Raw genomic sequence first — 18,342 nt, 5'->3', positions numbered from 1 at the left:
GGGATATAAATTACACCAGGTGCTTCTGGTGATAGTGGGGGTGATAATTCGGCAGGGGGGGTCCTTCTGCTCTGGGACCTGCCGCCGATGTGCCCTGAAGACCTGTGGCGGGGGCTCCCCGCTGCCGAATTACTGCTGAAGCGGGACCCGCCACCGAAGTGCCAGGTCTTCTGCGGTAATTTGGCAGCGGGGGGTCCTTCCACCGAATTGCCGATGACAACCCAGAGCGGAAGAAGATCTGGGGGCCCAGGCCCTGTGAGAGTTTTCCAGGGGCCCCAGAATGAGTGAAGGACCTCGCTCCAGGGGCCCTGAAAAACTCTTGTGGGGGCCCCTGCAGGGCCCGGGGCAAATTGCCCCACTTGCCTCCCCCTCTGGGCGACCCTGAGTGGGGGTGGCTCAGAGCCATTGAACCAAACTGTAAACCCTGTATATGACTGAAACCACTTCAAGTCAGGGGGTGCGGCAGCACACTCACCACTTCTAGTTCCAGCACCTATGAACACTGGTCTGCACAGTGCTGTGTTGATGGGGGAACTTCTCCCATTCACATAGCTTCTGCCACTTGTGGAGGTGGTTTTATTATGCCAATGGGAAAGCGCTCTCCTGTCAGCACAGCGCATCTTCACTGATACGCTGCAGCAGCGCTGCATGGCCACAGTCGCTGACAGCAATGACTGGAATATACATGTTTCCTGTCCATCAGTCCCGTGCTTTAGCCAGTAGAGAATACTGCCTACCATACATGCATTTCAAACATTTTTGGGCTGATCGTCTGCTTGTTTTCCTTATGGCTTACTGTGGCAGGACCTGTTTTCCCATAGAAAACCTGTAACATTCTGGAACTGATCCTACTCCCATTGTGTCAATTGGAAATTTTACTACTGATTTGAAACAGAATAGAATTGAACGCTGTATCTGAACAGGATACATACATAGGTACATACAATGGCAAATGTAGTGAATGTCTCCTCTTTGATGTTGATAAAGAGTCAGTTGTCTTACTTCAAGAACTTCTCCAAGCACTTGGAGTAAATTTCTGGGGATGGGGTTATCTGGTAATTTAGTTTCTGCTTAAAACAAAATGGCCATGAGATAAGAATTGTGTAAGGTAATGGTCCACAGTGTGCTTCAACGATAGAAAGAAGTGTGATTGCAGGGTATTGTTAGGAGCAGGTAATAAAGATATCGTGTTGTCTAATGGGTATTGTTTCCATTCTTACATTCAGCTGCTGGTACAGCTTGCAGAAAACATGCAAGAATGTGAAATATCAGTTCAGTAGACAGAGGGGAAAAACCTATCAGCAAGGGAAGATCTTAGCAAAACATGACCGGAATTTATCTCAGTTCTCCAAATGGAAAAACAGTCACTTTTTTGATGGTGTAACTGCATCTACACTAGCGCTTTTGCTGGTATAAAAATCACATCTCTAATTAGGATGACTAGATGGCAAGTGTGAAAAATCGGGATGGTGGTTGGGGGTAATAGGTGCCTATGTAAGAAAAAGGTCCAAAAATCGGGACTATCCCTATAAAATTGAGACATCTGGTCACCCTACCTCTAACCAACATTGTATGGGCAAACAATTCTAGTGTAGACCTGGCCTATGTTGAAGGGAAAAATTGGTGTAGCTATTAACTAATTTGCAGATTTTGTTAATTCAGAATGGAAAACACTTGATTTTGGATTACCCTTAAAACTATTAATTATGCTAATTTTAAAGGTGGTCAATTGTATCTGGATTTTCTTTTCTTAACTCAGTTATGTGAATACAGTATTAGAGCAGGAAATGTTACCTAGTGCATAGAGTACTATGACTGTGAGTTGGGAGACCTGGTGTCTAGTCCCTAGTCTGCCACTAACCACTTGGGTGACCCTAGGGAAGTCATGTCCCTCTCTGCCTCAGTTTCCCTATCTGTACACGGATAAATATACCAGCCTCCTTTTATAAAGTCTTTTGAGATCTGCTGATGAAAAGCACTATATAAAAGCTAGTAGTTTATTATATTTATTATAGGTGTAGGGATTTGGTGTAAAGAGGCCTGGGTTTTATATTTAGCTTTGCCATTGACTGAAGTCAAGTCACGTCACCTCTCTGTATGTCAGTTTCCCCACTTGTATAATTTTGTTGACCCAGATTTGTGCAATATTTTGAGCTGTACAGATGAGAAATTTATAAAAGTCCTAGCTGTTGGGTTTTTACTTTAAGAGACAGTGCTCTTGAACTCATGCAGCTGCACAATTTAGAACCTATCTAGACTAACAAAAAAATGGGTGGGTAGGGTTTTTTTGGTTTTGTTTTTTAAATTAGCTTAATGAAACTAGTTTAACTCAATTGGTGTTAAGTGGGTTTCTCAACTGAGTTAACACCAATCCCCTTGAGATAGCTCAACTAGGTGGGAATGAAGTACCTCTTTTCCTAGTCAAGGCCTTAAAACATGTTTCTCTAAGGAATAAATGGCTTCCCTTCTCCCTGACTGTGTTGGTTTCTGGTTTGTTTTTCTGTTGGAATTTAAAGCATTTGAGGAAAGATCCCCAGGTGGAGCAAACTGTCAGACTCATAGCTCCATTTTTAAACCTATAGAACTTTAACTGTATTGGGCCCTGGATAATTTATTACTTCTCTGTGTGTGGATACATACCTCAGCAGTTGGGATTTGCTAAACTAAATCACTTGAGCTAAGAGCTCCCTGTTATAAATTGTAAGGATGCTGGTGGGGATACTCTCCATTGTCCTACACCTGTGCTATGATTTACCCCTGTGCATAGTGGGTGTAAAAGCACTACCATATCATTTGACATTTATTTTGCATGGGGCTATGACTACACAAAATGCAAGGATTAGTGTTTTCAGTGTTGGGTAGTTTTCTTCCCCTGCTTTGTTTTTTCTAACTCTCAATTTGTTGACCTTCAGACTTGTCTACTCTCCCAGTCTCTTCTGGGCTGAGGGATGGGTAGAGCCAGTTGGCACAGCTTTGATTTGGGTGCATTGGTTGTGTCTTGCTTTTGAATATTGGAGCCTAATAATCTTGTTGTATTGGAGGGGTGCATTCTTCCTATAAATAGAAACATCACTACTACCAGGATACCCCTTGCCAGGGAGAGACTAGTATCCACTGTTGGGGAGAGTGTGAATAAAGAGGTATCTTTGATTGTTTCCCCCAAAGGAGCAATGCCCGATTAATGGGAGTATATGAAGGAGTGAATTCCAGAACCAGCTATTTTCCCCTGCTGCTCTGGAGAACAACTTTGAGGCCTGGGGCTGCTGTAACATCTCGATCAATCTTAATTTTTTTTTTTTTTTTTAGTCTGTAATCGTCCCAATGAAAATTTAAAAAGTCTCAGTCTCCCTCCTGATGTTTTCAGATCTTGCACCGCCAGCGCAGGGAAAACATTGGCTCAGCAATGTTTCTAATCACACACGCAGTAACAACTCGGAGAAGGCCGAGTTGGGGACAGGCCCCGAGTTAGAAACTCTGAGGTGCCTTTCAGACTATCCAAAGTAGGAGCGAAGGAGGGGTGAGGGGAGCCCTCATGAGAGAGGAAGTCTCTGTGTAACTCGCAGGAGGGAAGAGCGACTCTGGGGAAGTGGCGGAGAAGCAACTTAAGGAGCCGCAGGAGGAGGGAAGGCAGCTGGCGAATTTCCTGTGAGCGATCAGAACGTGGAGCAGGAGGGAGCCGGATTTGCTGGGGCAGCTGCCGTGCTGGGGTTGTAGGCGGGCAGGGAGGGTGTTTTCACTTCCCCCTCCCGCCTGCAATTGGGATCTCCGTGTGTGCAATGAGAGTGAACACCCTCCCCCACCCTCTTAGCCCTCCCCTCCCTTCCGTGGCTGCTGTAGTGCTGGCCCAGCCCACGTTTTCTCTTTCTCCCTTCCTCCCTCCCTGGTCATGTGTCGCCTTTTTTTGTTTGCTTGCAGTGGAAACAATTTATCGCTCTTCTGCTAGCACCGACCCAAATCGCTGCCCATCAGGAGTAAAGGGGAGGGGGAGAGCGAAGGCTGAAAGTGGGGGGGCGGGAAGGTAAAACTGCAGGAGGGTCCCATGCTACTGTATTTCCTCTTGTGCTCTGGGACCTCTTTCCCCTTCTGCACATTGTTGGCTCAGTCTAAAGGAGGAGACGATGCCTTGTTCAATCAGATGAAAGTTTGCATAAAAACCATGAAAGGACAGCGGTAAAATCTAACCTCTCTCAAGCCAGGTAAGTTGTTGTTTGTTATTTCTGAAGATTGCATAAGGCACTGCACTGGAAGCTCAGTGTGGCGAGAGGGAAATCGCAGATCCTTTTTCTGCCAATTTGATCAGCTCTTTTCATTAATTACAAAAGTGCTGATCTTCTTTCGGAATGGTAGGTCGTGTCTGTGCTAGTTAAACCAAAGAAGGGAGTAAGTTGATCGGAGAGTTTTGTGTGTGCCGTAAATGTGTGGTGGTGTTTTAGTTGCTGCTGTTGCTACCTTGATTTCCGAAGACACTTAATGAACAGAACTGGCATTGTCTTTAAACTAAAAAGCCATCGTAGGCAACAGAGTCTGAGTCTCCAGCTCTTGTCATGCTGTCTGTTTACCAATTGGTGGGGGGAGACTCTCTCTTAGCGAAGACATAATTTAAAAAAAAATCCATTCGGTGTTTGGCGGTAGAAAGAGATGGTCAGAATAATAGATCAGAACGCCTTAGGCTTCTGAGGTATATTGATAAGTTGCTTTTATGGCATGATCCAGTAAGGCCAATAAAAGGTTTATGACATCTCACCAGCATTGAAGGTATGTTTGCTGCAACTGCAAATGGCACAGGCACTGTGTAGGAATAAGAGCAGTTTTCCAGTTTCCTAGCAACACCATTGATTGACTCAAATCCCAGCCAGTCACGGCGTGCCTTTTCCCCTTCAAATGTTTTTGACAAGTACGGGACGAGTGTTGCAACGTGCCTGTTTCAAAGTGCAGCAGAACCAGTCTCTGGCTGCCTTCCCCCTCCGCTTTATTTTTCCTTTGTCGACTCTTTTTTTTATTTTTTCTGTAAAAATACACATCTGTGCAGGCCTCGACTATATTTCTAGTAGTTATTCTGGAGAACGTATTAATAGCGGGTGGGTAGTAACCTTCCCCTCCCCCCGCTTTCTTTTTCCTCTCAACCATTTCTGTTCCTCTGTGACGGGAAACGAAAGAGAGCGTAACTCATACCAAACAGAAAAGTTGGTAAAGGAGTTCACCAGCGAATAACTATTTACATATCTGGTGGAGCGACCTCATTGGCAGCAGATTAAAAAGTGTTTGCTTAACTGCAGACTCTCATGTGATCAGGCATTTCTTTGTCTAAATATGGAGAGAGAAAAAATGCAATTTGGCATACAGTTACAGTCAAATATTGGAAAACGCAGTTGTCGTTTGTGAAAAAAAATGTTGCAAACCAAAGTTTAGGGGACAGCAACCCAATAGACCATGTATAAGATGGCATTGTTTTTTCTTTAGTGTGCTTGAGGGCCTAAATTGCAAAAGTGCTGAGCATCTTCAGCTCCTGCTGAACTCCAATTGGATTTGAGAGTTCTGAGAACCTGGCAAGGGCAATGACCTTACTTAGTTGCAGAGGTGAAAGAATCAGACTGACCTGAAATTTATTGGCTCTTTCCCTTTCTCGTATGAATTCACTTATGGAGAAGTGTTCTGTATTTTGATAACTTCTGTAATTTTTTAGGGGGGCTTCCTATGGACTTTAGTCAGACTATTTCCCCTAGTTCTATTAATAGTAACAAAAATCCTCCAAAAAAACTGTAGGAAAGTTACCACTAATCTAGGACTTTTTTCATAAATGTGAAAAAAAGTTGTTACCCTAATGAAAGTGTGTGTTCTGGTTTTTTTTGGTGGTTCCTGCAATTTTTAAAAAAAATCAGTGACTGAATATAGCAACTAGTGTGTAAGTCCTTAGTCTTTAAGCAGAAGGCACTATTGAAATCAGTGAGGAGTTCTGTCTAAAAATGAATGGCATGATATGGCCCTTTGGGAGGATACTGGCAAATAAGCAAATTAGACAGAAAGAGAGCAGCATGTTGTCATAGCAACAGTGCAATTAAATTACTTTACTGTCAGCCATGATATAATTTTCCTGTTTAGGAGCTCATGGGGCATAACTTCCATTAGTAGGCAAAGTTGAGTTTGCAGCATAGGTGCGTAGTGCACAGTGCCCTGATTTTTGAAGTAAACTGTAAAACTCGTATTTATATTCCATACATTCAGATTATCTTTAGAAATCTAGAAAGTAGTGTCTATGGAGGCTCAGCCTCTCTGTTCACTCATCTATTTCAATATATTTTCCTCCTCCAGATAGTTTCTGTCTCAGACTAATTATTTTTGTTCTGCTTTTTGTAGTGGCTTTACTGTATTTTAACTTGTTTCTATGTGTGGTAGTGCCAGACAGTGTTCTTTAAATTTATCTTTGCATAAGCATGTTTTGTTTATCACTACTGTCAAAAGAATTGCCGTAGGGGCACTCTTTCATATCCCATGAATTACCTCCTTCATTCATCCCCTTCCCCACAATGTTGGCCTTGGCTTCCCCCACCTTATCCCCTTTAGCCTTTTTCTGTAGGTAAGGTGTTTCAGCCCCCCTGTAATTCTGTCTGCCAATTGCTATACTTTCTCCTTCACTACTACAGCAGGTCTGTGATTCTATGACCAGTATGCCAAATGTGTCCTTGCTAGACAGAGGAATTAAGTGCTTAATATAGTCTACAATATATTCTACATTTTTGTTTCCATGCAGGCATCCTTTTCCTCTTGTTAAGTACTTGTGCAGAAAGCTCCATAAGTTAGCGGTGGATGTAAAATTCCTACTCTTTTAATCTGCTTCGTGTTTTGTTGTTTATGAAAACTGAAGGCACATTTCACCCCTTGGAAAAGCTTCTGATCTCTCCAAGGCCTTCTGAATATTATTGATCTCTCACTCCCTCTTAGCCCCCTAATGCAGTATTTTCCGCAAATGTCACCATACGTCTTCTTAGTCACTTTTATAATACATAACATTTCCCATGGAGTCTCATTTATGCCACATTTCAATTAAGTTTCAATATATGTTCAAACCCCTTTTGTTTACCTGTGCTTTGATGTATCCTGTGTTTCTAGCACATGACTCTGTATTTCTTGGCCCAGTCCCAAATTGCAGGATCCCCTTCATGTCTGTTTAAAAAGTACTGCTCCTAGTTTTGAGCTCGATCATAATTGCACTGTAGTTAAATTTGACGTTTGTTTGCTTGTGCCCTCAGCCAGAGGAGGCAGAATGACTTTAATCACAATGCTGTTGTGTTGTCTTCAAACAGCTGAACTTAATCTGAAGCAACTGGCCTTGTGCACCCTGTTTTTTGTGTTTTTTTTAAGTTTATGTACTTATTAAAAGCAATATGAGTGGAGTATTCTATGATTTGATACATGTATTCATCATTAAAGGAGTGTGTGTTTTGAATTTCCTGTATGGAGTTTTGAGTACATACATGCAGAATTGAGGCATATGAGGATTATCGTATTATCCTATGGACTGAAATCGCATTATTTTACGTAACAGTCTCGGATGTATGTTTATGTGATCCCGTCATTTTTTAACGTAGAACATAAAAAGTCAAATTATTGACTGGGGAAAAGCTGTCAAAATGTTGTTATGCTATAGCTGTCTTACCAGCTAACTTTCTTTCTCTTTCCCCCCTCCCTGCTTTGGATTTACTCTACTAGGTGCTTCTGTCTAAATGGGTCCAGTCATGCCTCCCAGTAAGAAGCCAGAGGGCTCAGGAATTAGTGTTTCCAGCGGACTGAGTCAGTGTTACCAAGATAGCGATTTATCAAAGGCACTTCATGAGGACGAGGACCTAGATTTCTCTTTGCCTGCCATCAGATTAGATAAAGGGGCCGTGGAGGATGAAGAACTAACTAACTTGAACTGGTTACATGAGAGCAAGAATTTGCTGAAAAGCTTTGGAGACTCAGTTTTAAGAAGTGTTAGCCCAGTTCAGGACATTGATGATGACACGCCTCCTTCTCCTGCTCAGTCGGACATGCCCTATGATGCCAAGCAGAACCCCAATTGCAAACCTCCTTATTCCTTTAGCTGCCTCATATTTATGGCCATTGAGGACTCGCCAACCAAACGCCTGCCTGTAAAGGATATATACAACTGGATCCTAGAACACTTTCCCTATTTTGCTAATGCTCCTACTGGATGGAAAAATTCTGTGAGACATAATCTGTCGTTGAATAAGTGTTTTAAGAAGGTGGACAAAGACAGAAGTCAGGTAAGATTCCAGCTATTCAGACATACCTGTTCATAATGAAATTAATCTGCTCATCTTAAAATGTATTCACTATAGTCAAATGCAGTTTACAGTACTATCTCTGGTAATTTCAGTTCATTAAATCCACAAAGCCAGCGTTGCTCTAGGATGGTTCATTTTGACTTTATTAAATTCATTGTCTAGACATCTGTAAGAAAGGACTCTTGGGTTTTTTTATTTTTCCAGCTGGTGTCTTCATGCATAGTGGTTAAATATTATTTTTAGTTATCATGCTGTGCTAATGGTTTCCAGCTATACAAGATGCATGTATTCATACTATAAATAGTGTGCAGTGCTGTTCTTGGCTTATACAAATGTGCAGCGAGAGGGGATGCCATGTGTAAGATTCGATCCCCATTCTCTTCTTTGAGTTGCATTTTGAAGAAACTCTGTCACTTTTAAAAATTCAGAAGAAGTTCAGAGTTCTGGTAGTGAGCCATCTTCCTGTGCACTTAACCTGCCTGGTCTCAGATGTGCTTAAGAGAATCTCCTCTGAGAGGACATAAGTGTGGCAATCAGTGGCCAAGGATAAAGTTGGTGATACAGGTGTTTGGGTCCCATCCTGTAACCACTGTGACTACCGGAAGTTAAATTATGCTCTTTTATGTCCATTCAGCCTCCTTGATCTCAGTGAGGTGGCATGGGTATGAGAAGCAGAGTTTAACACCCAGATCTTCACTATTGGTTTCAGTGTTTAAATTTTTTCAGTTGCATCTGAAGAACCAGGCTGTGAATGAGAGGAAGGGAAAATGAACAGTGTGTTGAGAGCATTACTATTTCCTGCAAAACTTTTAATTGCATAAATCTGTCCAGTAAGGGCAACAGTTGTCCAATTCCAAATGGCTACAGCCTCTTAAAACAATAGGACTCATGAACCCTCAGTGGAGGAACTGCCTCAGGAATTGACAGGCTCCACTTTGCTCTCTAATTCTAACAGGTTGGTGAAATAAATGGCAGGTGAAATTACACACATTTATAGAAAATATCTATATAGTGGACACACTCTTTGGTTTGAAAAATACTGATTTATTCAGCTTTGTATTTTTAATTTGGTTTAGCAGTTGCTCTGAGTGCAACATATTTTGGCTGCTCCAAAGCTAGATTAGGTGAGATCTGACCCTGAATTCTGTGAAAATGAAACTGAAGCTGATATAACTCTGAGGTGGGATAAATAATGTTCCAGAGAATGCATAGATAGGCGCTAACAACTTTTTGATTAGATTTCCAAACTTTATTTGTGTGGTTTTTGTTTTTTTTTTTTAAACTGAATTGTTACTTTTTAAACTCTGGATTCCTAGAATTCACTCTTTCAACTAGTTTGGGCTCTGATGTGTTAATGACACATTTTGATAAATTAGTTGTTGCTGTACGTGAGCATGCATGAGTTTAAAACTGGCCTTTAATTCATGAATTGGAGCTCGTTTCACTTGATAAATTAGTCCTAACTTCCTATTTTGAAGTGAAAACATAAGGCAGGGAAAATGCCATACCATTCCTTATCATGGCCTATAAATCACACTCCTGACCACAACAAGCTAACAAAATAGACTTAATAAAACAAAAAATCTTGGAACGAGCTAGATGTGTGTCTTAGCATTCCTATTTGCTTTTTGTTACACCCTTTTTCAAAGTTTCGTATCTAGATTGCAGGTTCCCTGCTATGTGTGTGTGTCAAGCGTCCAACAGACTTTTGGGACCATAAGTAATAACACAAAATGATTTCCTCTATAGGAAATTAGAGAAACGAGGGTTCCTCTTGCACTATGCATGACTCTGGAAAACTGATCACCTACAATTGGTGGTCATGATCACAGTGGTGGCACCATGTCAGCTATTAAGGTGATGAGTGTTTTTAGAAATAAATTCCAACTAAAAATCAATAAGGAGACTAGGTTTTGATCTCTTCTTGAGAAAATGAGCTGTCAAAAATGTACAAATATCTGTCTATCCGCTTCCCAGTTCTTCATAACACTCATTTCTCCTGATAGGAACCAGCAGTAGTAGTGGTGAGATCTCCATTATACATTTAAAATGTACATTGAATTAAGTCACTTAAATACCTCCTGGGTTTCTCTTCAAGAGTGCTGGCATTTTGAGACCTGCATGCGTGATGCATGGCACTCACTAGTTGCAACTGCTGATTCAGTTGCTTTGGCATCTAACGGTAGGCTTGGGGGAAGCAGTAGGCTTTACCTGTTGCATGTGTCTTATAACAGGTAACTGCATAACTTGTAAAAGACCTGTTCAAAAGGCAGAGTGTAAATACAGACTGAATCTTTGTTTTAGGACCACAAAACTCCTATTAATAGTATTGTTGTTCAAGACAATACTTTAAATTTGCAGTGAAACAGTGTGTGCAAGTAGCTGGGTTGGTGTGTGTGTTTTACTTATTGCTTTTGTGTGGAAATGTAGTTTAGCAAATGGCACACCCTGAAATGTTAACGAGGCAGGTTCCAAAATGTGCCTAGTGTATTCAGGGTTTTTTTTGGTTTTGTTTTGTTTTAATCAGCTGCTTTAATCATCTTTTGGAATTGCAAGCATTTGCTAATTGATGCGTGTTGATACATTGTGGGAAGCTAGGTGATTTCTCTTTCATGGCCATGCTTTCCAGTGCTTAAACGTATATGCTATATCAGTATTTGTTTTTCTGAAAAAATACTGGTGAAGTTAATTCTCCCTTGAATGCTTTCAGAATATTAGTTTGATAACTCTTAGCCAGCCCAGTTTACATTCGTGTGGCAGTCATTTGTGGTGTTGCCGGCAAGGGCAAACAAAGTAAAAAGGCATTTTCCATTTTTGTACTGCATGCTCAGGGCTGACTGAAAACAGACTGTTCTGTATTTGTGGTGACTGTAAAGACTGTAACCATTGTCTTGTGTCTAATTTAAGGTTAGGTTTTTTTAGCTGTCATGTTATTTAATATAGTGCCATTGGAGTAAATGTTCTTCAGGCAAGTAGAAAAGACAAGATCTGTGCTGAGGCATGTATGATCTAGGTCCACAACAGAAGAGATGTGGGTAGAGTGTACAGACGTGGAGGGTGGAAGGCAAGACAACAGTAAACAATAAGAATGGAGAACACGTACATCTGTGTGATTTTTATTTTACTCTCTTCCTATTCCCTACACCTCCATCACTTCCCATGTCAGGTTTACTAGGTCAGACCTTTATAACTTGCACATCCTCAGCAATATGTTCCCTCTAATTTTTTACATCCGTGTGTGGAATAAATTTTATGTGCACCAATATGGAGGTGATGTGTGGCAGGGGTGGGATTGAGGGGTTCAGAGTGTGGGAGGGGGCTCAGGGCTGGGGCCGAGGGTTTGGGTGTCGGTGGTGAGGATTCTGGCTGGGAATGTGGGCTCTGAGGTGGTACGGGAATGAAGAGTTTGGGATTTAGATTGCCCTGGGGCTGCAGTGGGGAAAGAGGATTTCCCCTCCCTCTCTCACTGCAGCAGCCTGGGTGTGAGAGAGAGGTACCTCTCCCTGGCTGTGGCAGCAGCCTGGGGCTGGGAGAGAGGCGCCTCATTTCTTCTGCTGTGTGGCAACGCATCTTAGAGGGAACTTAGATCCTGAGGCTGCTAGATTTGGGCTGGGAGCTTCATCTCTTTTCAGGTATAGAGCTCTGTGTTATCTAGACTGAGATGTGACATGAGTAGAACTGGTTAAAAATGTATGTTTCTGGTGAATTTTACTAACTTTTTTTCCTGTTGCTTTGCACTTATGTAGTGGACAGCAGGGAGACTTTTCAGCAGGTAATTTACCATGTTTAAGGCACAGGCTGCTTCTGTGATCCCTTTATTGTGGAAGCTTGACCGTTTTTTATATGGCACCTTATGGACTGCAATACCTAGGCATAGTGAGAGGAATTTTAATCTGAACCCTTCAATTTCATGACTCTTGCATTTAGGGCGACCTTCCGTGTACTTAATTGGGCATGGCTTCTTTGTGTGTGTGTATATATAATATGAGAAAGAGAGTGAGTGCTTGACTTTTGTGTCCTGTGCTCTGTGCCGCAGGAAGAAAGATCTGCAAACTGTATCACTGTTTCTTTTTTCAAAGTTCTGATATTGTCACACTGATGTTTCTGAATGGTGGAAAAGAAACTTTGGATGATACAGTACAAAGGTTTGTTCAAATATTGCTATTACTGTATAATATCTTTGCACTAGTGATATGACATTGTCTTAACCAATGACACTTTGTAGATCAATAAGAGCCAGGATTACTAGGTAATTTTTCTAGGATGGCGATTATCTGGATGGGCAAAGAGAGAAAACTCTAGTACTTTATAGTACAAAACCTCTGGTTTGAGTTTAGCATTTAATAATATAATAGTCTTCCAGCATATATATAAAATCACATGACCTTAAGTATAGGAGTTCCCTGGCTTTGTTTATACTACTAAGCCTATGAATTCAGTGATTCAGATTAACCTATTGCACATGTTCAGATTTAAATGCCCTGTAGTGTATGTCCCATTTAGTACGATCCGTTAGCCCATGACTTTTCCGACTTCCCTACCATCTGGTCCTTGGCTATAGAAAGGAATTTTTCTTGTATATGTGTCTCCATAGCAATGAGTTTGCAGTTGATATGGAAAGTAAGCAGTTGCCTTAGCAACAGAGTTACTGATGTGGCAGCTCCTCTGCTTTCATGGAAAGGGCTAAGCTAGTTCAGAAGCATTATATAGGTTTGCTGTAATTATAGCTGCACCCACTAGTGCTGCTGTAGTTAAGGGTCTGCGACACTTTTTTGTTTGAACCCTTATTCCCCCTCCTCCCCCCCAACCTTTATGTATTGACCCTAGGTGTTCACTCTTTGCTGAACCATAACTGACAATATCTTAGCTACATAGCATGTGGCTCATGTATGCTTTCCAATTTCCAAAAAACAAGAACTTGCTTGGATCATTACTGTCTTATAAGTAGGTGAAGGGAAAGGATGTCTATCGTATTAGGAGATTTTCCCCCACCCCCGTTCTCTGTTGTAAATTGATGGGAGTTCCTTTCTAATCAAAGTTAAATCTAGCAGCAACCAGTCATAAAACTTTAGTGCCATTCCTCTACTCCCTTCTGCTGCTAAGATGGACTTCTACCAGGCTTTTTCTGCTTCCTTGAAGGCTCATCTTAGTAGCAGGGCACCTCTGTGGCTTTCCTGGATTCTCCATATTAGAATGGGGAAATACTTGCTAAAGGGGCTGTCCACAGCAGACAAAGCCACCATTTCCTTTTAGATTGGCACTCGTGCTGCGGGAGCTCATATTGAGGCCTGTAGACCAAGATGGGGATAACCTGGCCCATCACCCTGGTGTGATATGGTGTGTATTCATTGAGGCTGATTGCTGATAACTGGGTCATGACGATCAGGCCAGGATCCCCCTTCACCTGCAATAGGTTCAGAGCTCTGAGAGTATCCACATACTCATTTGGCCATGAGGTGAACTGCTCCAGAGTTACCCTTGCCTAATGGATTTGCCTCCATTGTAGCTGATGGCGAGGTTGCATGGACATGTACACTAACTCTTTATTTCCCGGTTTTCACAAGCTTGAGTTTTGCTGGATTTGACAATCTGGAAGGGCACAATTTACCACAAGACAACCTTAACTCTAAAGCTAAAGTCTGGTCTACACTGGTCGGTATAACTGTTGCTCAGGGATGTGGCATAGCTACCACCTGTCGGGGAGGTGGAGTACCTATGCTGATGGAAGAACTCTCCCATCAGCATAGGTAGCATCTTCACTAAGGGCTACAGTGGTGTAGCCGCAGTGCTGTGTGTGTAGACAAGCCCTACGTTTTCAGAATGGAGAGAGGTAAATGGTGGTGTCCCCCAGGGGTCTGTACTGGGACAAGAACTGTTTAATATTCATAAATCATCTGGAAAAAGAGGCAAACAGTGAGGAGGCAAAATTTGCAGGTGATATAAAACTACTCAAGATAGCAGTCTGCTTTGAACTTAACTAAGAGTTACAAAGAGATCTGATAAAACTGAGTGACTGGGCAACAAAATGGCAGATGAAATTCAGTGCTGATAAATGCAAACTAATGCACACTGGAAAACATAATCCCAACTATACCTATAAAATGATGGGGTCTGAATTAGCTGTTACCCCATTCAAGAACGAGATCTTGGAGTCATTGTGGATAGTTCTCTGAAAACATCCACTTAATGCGGAGCGTCAGTCAAAAAAGCTAACAATGTTGAAAATCATTTAGGAAAGGGATAGATAATAAGATGTAAAATATCACATTGCCTCTATATAAATCCATGATATGCTCACATCTTGAATACTGCATACAGATCTGGTCACTCCATCTCGAAAAAGATATATTGGAATTGGAAAAGGTACAGAAAAGAGCAACTAAAATGATTAGGTGTATGGAACAGCTTCCGTATGAGGAGAAATTAATAAGATTGGGACTTTTCAGCTTGGAAAAAAGACAATTAAGGGGGATATGATAGACATCTATAAATCATGACTGGTGTGGAGAAAGAGTAAATAACACTTCCTTATTTACTTTCTCATAACACAAGACTTAGAGGTCACCAAATGAAATTAATAGGTAGCAGGTTTAAAACAAACAAAAGGAAGTATTTCTTCATGCAATGCACAGTCAACCTGCAGAACTCCTTGCCAGAGGATGTTGTGAAGGCGAAGACACTAACAGGTTTCAAAAAGGAATTAGATAAGTTCATGGAGGGTAGGCCCATCAATGGCGGGGGTTTGCAGGGGGGGGCATGGAGGGAGAGAGGAGCAGGGATGGTGTTCTTAGATTCTGTTTGTCAGAAACTGTGAATGAGTGACACACAGAATGGATCTCTTGATGATTACCTGTTCTGTTCATTCCCTCTGAAGCACTGGGCATTGCCCCTTGTCAGAAGACAGGATACTGGGCTAGATGGACCATTTGTCTGACCTAGCATGGCTGTTCTTATGTGGTTTGTTGTTTGTTTTTTTGTTTTTGGCAGTGAACCTCTCACCTAATGAGAGTTTAGTGGAGATGCTGTAGATACATGTTCCCCATCAATCATTCTGGGCTATGAAATTCAGGGAGCTCACTGTGATTTGCACCAGAACAGCAAGAGGCTGTTTCCTTCTTCTCACTTTGGGAGCTCATGCAGAAAGGAGTCATGGCAGGGAGAGGGGAGGATTTCGTGGAGAAGTGATTCTTTAATATACGTGGCTTTTCTCTGATCTGTTAATGTCTTGGCCTTTGACAGGTAAAATACCACTAATGGGGTAAGACATTAGTTAGAATGGGAGGAAAGGGAGCCTGAATAGACTGTCTGTCTTAAACCAATCTGCATATGCACATTCACTGCCAGTGACACTTTCTGCATTACTTGGGAAAGAATTTTTACAGGGAGATCGTTGGCACTCTGCTGGGGTTCATAATAGTCCTTTTTGCCCTGTGATTGCCTTGTCTGGACAGAATAACTCAAGCCATAGAATTTTAGCAATTTCTGAATCAAGCCAATCACTTCTGATTGAGCAAGAGCATACCTTTAAGAGAGACTTTGTTTTAAATTTTAAAATATCAGTTGATTGAGAATCCATCACATCCCTAGTTAAGTTGTTACAATTGTAATTATGTACTCTGAATTCACGTTAAAAACGAGGCATACATTTTTTGTTTTGTTTTATTTTCATGCCATTGGATCTTATTATGCTTTAGTCTGCTAGATTAAAAGTTCTTTACCATCAGAAATCTTCTTCCATTGTAGGTACTTAGACTATGATCAAATCATGTCTTAATCTTCTCTAGGATAAACTAAAGAGAGTGAGTTATTTAGGGCTAGTCTACACAGGCAATGCTAGAACACTGCCATGGGTTGGGAGCAAGCTGAGAGGAGTTTTGTGAGTTGAAGTTGTTAGACAGGAAAGTGGGAACAAGCTGCCCATATTTGTTGTGGTGATAGAAGCTGGCTACTTGGGTGAGGATGGGTAGGTGAGATGCTCTGTTGGCCACTAGACTTAGGGCTGAGTTAAGGGACAGGAATAGCAATATAAATGTTTTGAGACTTTTGTTTATGTTAACCAGACTTCTTTTGCCCACGGGAGAGTTGTGCCACTGTCTTCAGTGGGAGCAGGATTGCACCCTCAGTGGTTCCTAAATGCTTCAGCACATGCCCAATTTTAAACGTGAGACGTTCCATTGACATCAGTGAGACTACTTTCCTGCGTAAAGTTAAGCATATACTTAATTAGTTTGGTGCACTGGGGGCCAGTGAGATGTGCGCACAACATTTATAAGAACCAGTTTCTGTTGTGTGTTCTCCTTTTTTACTAAGTATCAGAGGGGTAGCTGTGTTAGTCTGTCCACAAAAACAATGAGGAGTCCAGTGGCACCTTAAAGACTAACACAGGGGTTCTCAAACTGGAGGTCGGGATCCCGCAGGGGGTTGTGAGGTTATTATGTGGGGGGGTTGTGAGCTGTCAGCCTCCACCCCAAAGCCCACTTTGCCTCTAGTATTTATAATGGTGTTAAATATATAAAAAAGTGTTTTTAATTTATAAGGGGCATCGCCCTCAAAGGCTTGCTATGTGAAAGGGATCACCAGCACAAAAGTTTGAGAATCACTGGATTAACAGATTTGTTTGGGCATAAGATTTTGTGAGTAAAAAACCCCCACTTCTTCAGATGCAACCTTTTTGACTCAGTTTTAAAATATGGCAATAGGTTCCTTTTGTGCAAGGTCTTAATTGATAGCAGAGAAGGCTTTAAGAGGCGCTGTGCTGTTACACTTATAAAAGGATGTTACTGAAGTGGCCTGTGAAATAAGAAGGGTGTCAATAAAATCAATTAACAAGCTTTTCTGTGAAACCGTCTTTATTTTCTTGTCCACCACCTCTCTCTCTCTCATTCCTTGAGAGTTGTAATGAACATAGTGCAGCTGTATTGTGTTTCAGTTGTTACAAATCTTTGGGGCTGATACTCTATTCTGAGCACAGCAGGCTGCACAAGCCATCAGGGTTGTCTGAGGGTTGAAGTATGTGCACAGAAAGACTTTTTAAGTGTCCATTAACAAATACTTAACTATGGTGAATTACAATGAACTCCCATAGAAGTATATAAGAGATGCCTTTGAGCACCAGCGCCTCACTACATTGAATACAACACCAGTTCTTGATTGAACATTTAAATATTACCCATGTTCCCTTGTCTCAGAAAACACCTTTCTGTTTTGTGTCCAACACTTGATTCTCTAGTGAAACATCAAGTGCATTTTAATGAGAAAATATTTTATCCCTTGAATTTCTCCAGAAGCTGCCTCTCTTATTTTGTAGCCCCAGAAAGGAAACAAAACATTATGTATTGGCTGAAATGGAACAGTACAATTAAACTATTAGGCCTTGATTCCTTGCTGTGAAGATCTTTTGAAAAATGGTTAACAAGATCTGATTATGATTGAATAGACTAGCTGAAAGCTCTCTTCAGACAGCCTAGAAGTCAGTATTTTAATTTGCTCATGAACTTCAATTTCCTTCCTCCCACTATGTTTTTAGTAGGCAGTGAATTGATGTGGTTTAGAGAGTGTAGCATGTACAAATATGGAATATTAATAAATAAGCATTTAATGAATTGTGGAGATGTTTCTCTGAGTTTCTAATCCAGGTTTTTCACAGACCTCTGTGATATCTGAAACGTGCTAACATTCATGTGTCAACGGACTCATACATGCTACTTCTGTGTAGTTTTTTGAACCATCGTGTGTATCGCATCTGCATCATCAAATGTTGTTTAAAACCTTGTAAAAAGCCCCAGTTAATGGATAGTGTAAGTGTCCGCTGTTGGGGTTTTGCCCTCCCCGGGGCGGCTGGGAGACAGGCCACCTCACTACACGAATCTGATGCTTTGGTGACTTAGCCAGGTGGGTCAGGACACAGCCAGGAGCTCAGACCCTCAGGCAAGGGCTGACCAGACAGGTAGCAGTTTAAGCCTAGGCTCCTGGGCCTGAGTGTCAGGGCGAGGGGGAGGGGGAGACAGCCACCCGTGAGTGGGCTGGCAGGGGGGATGCAGGCCCGCCCACTCCTCAG

General features: G+C 41.8%; 1 protein-coding gene across 16 annotated transcripts in view; it reads left to right on the top strand.

Annotated features, from left to right (window-relative positions):
* Positions 1-18,342, top strand: part of FOXN3 (forkhead box N3) — a 326,921-nt gene that overhangs the window by 120,133 nt on the left and 188,446 nt on the right. For 11 of the 16 annotated variants that reach the window (XM_075065625.1, XM_075065618.1, XM_075065613.1 and 8 more), the window contains exon 2: positions 7,708-8,264. In XM_075065625.1, coding sequence (XP_074921726.1) covers positions 7,722-8,264 — 543 coding nt within the window. In that variant the 5' untranslated portion in view covers positions 7,708-7,721. Of the gene's footprint in view, positions 1-3,510; positions 4,197-6,104; positions 6,153-7,707; positions 8,265-18,342 lie in introns of those variants that run through there. The other 5 variants (XM_075065616.1, XM_075065609.1, XM_075065622.1 and 2 more) reach the window with 4 other exon arrangements.

Source organism: Chelonoidis abingdonii, chromosome 4, assembly GCF_003597395.2.
Source record: "Chelonoidis abingdonii isolate Lonesome George chromosome 4, CheloAbing_2.0, whole genome shotgun sequence".
In the NCBI taxonomy this organism is placed as follows: domain Eukaryota; kingdom Metazoa; phylum Chordata; order Testudines; family Testudinidae; genus Chelonoidis; species Chelonoidis abingdonii.
This window is presented reverse-complemented; position numbering and strand designations above follow the sequence as displayed.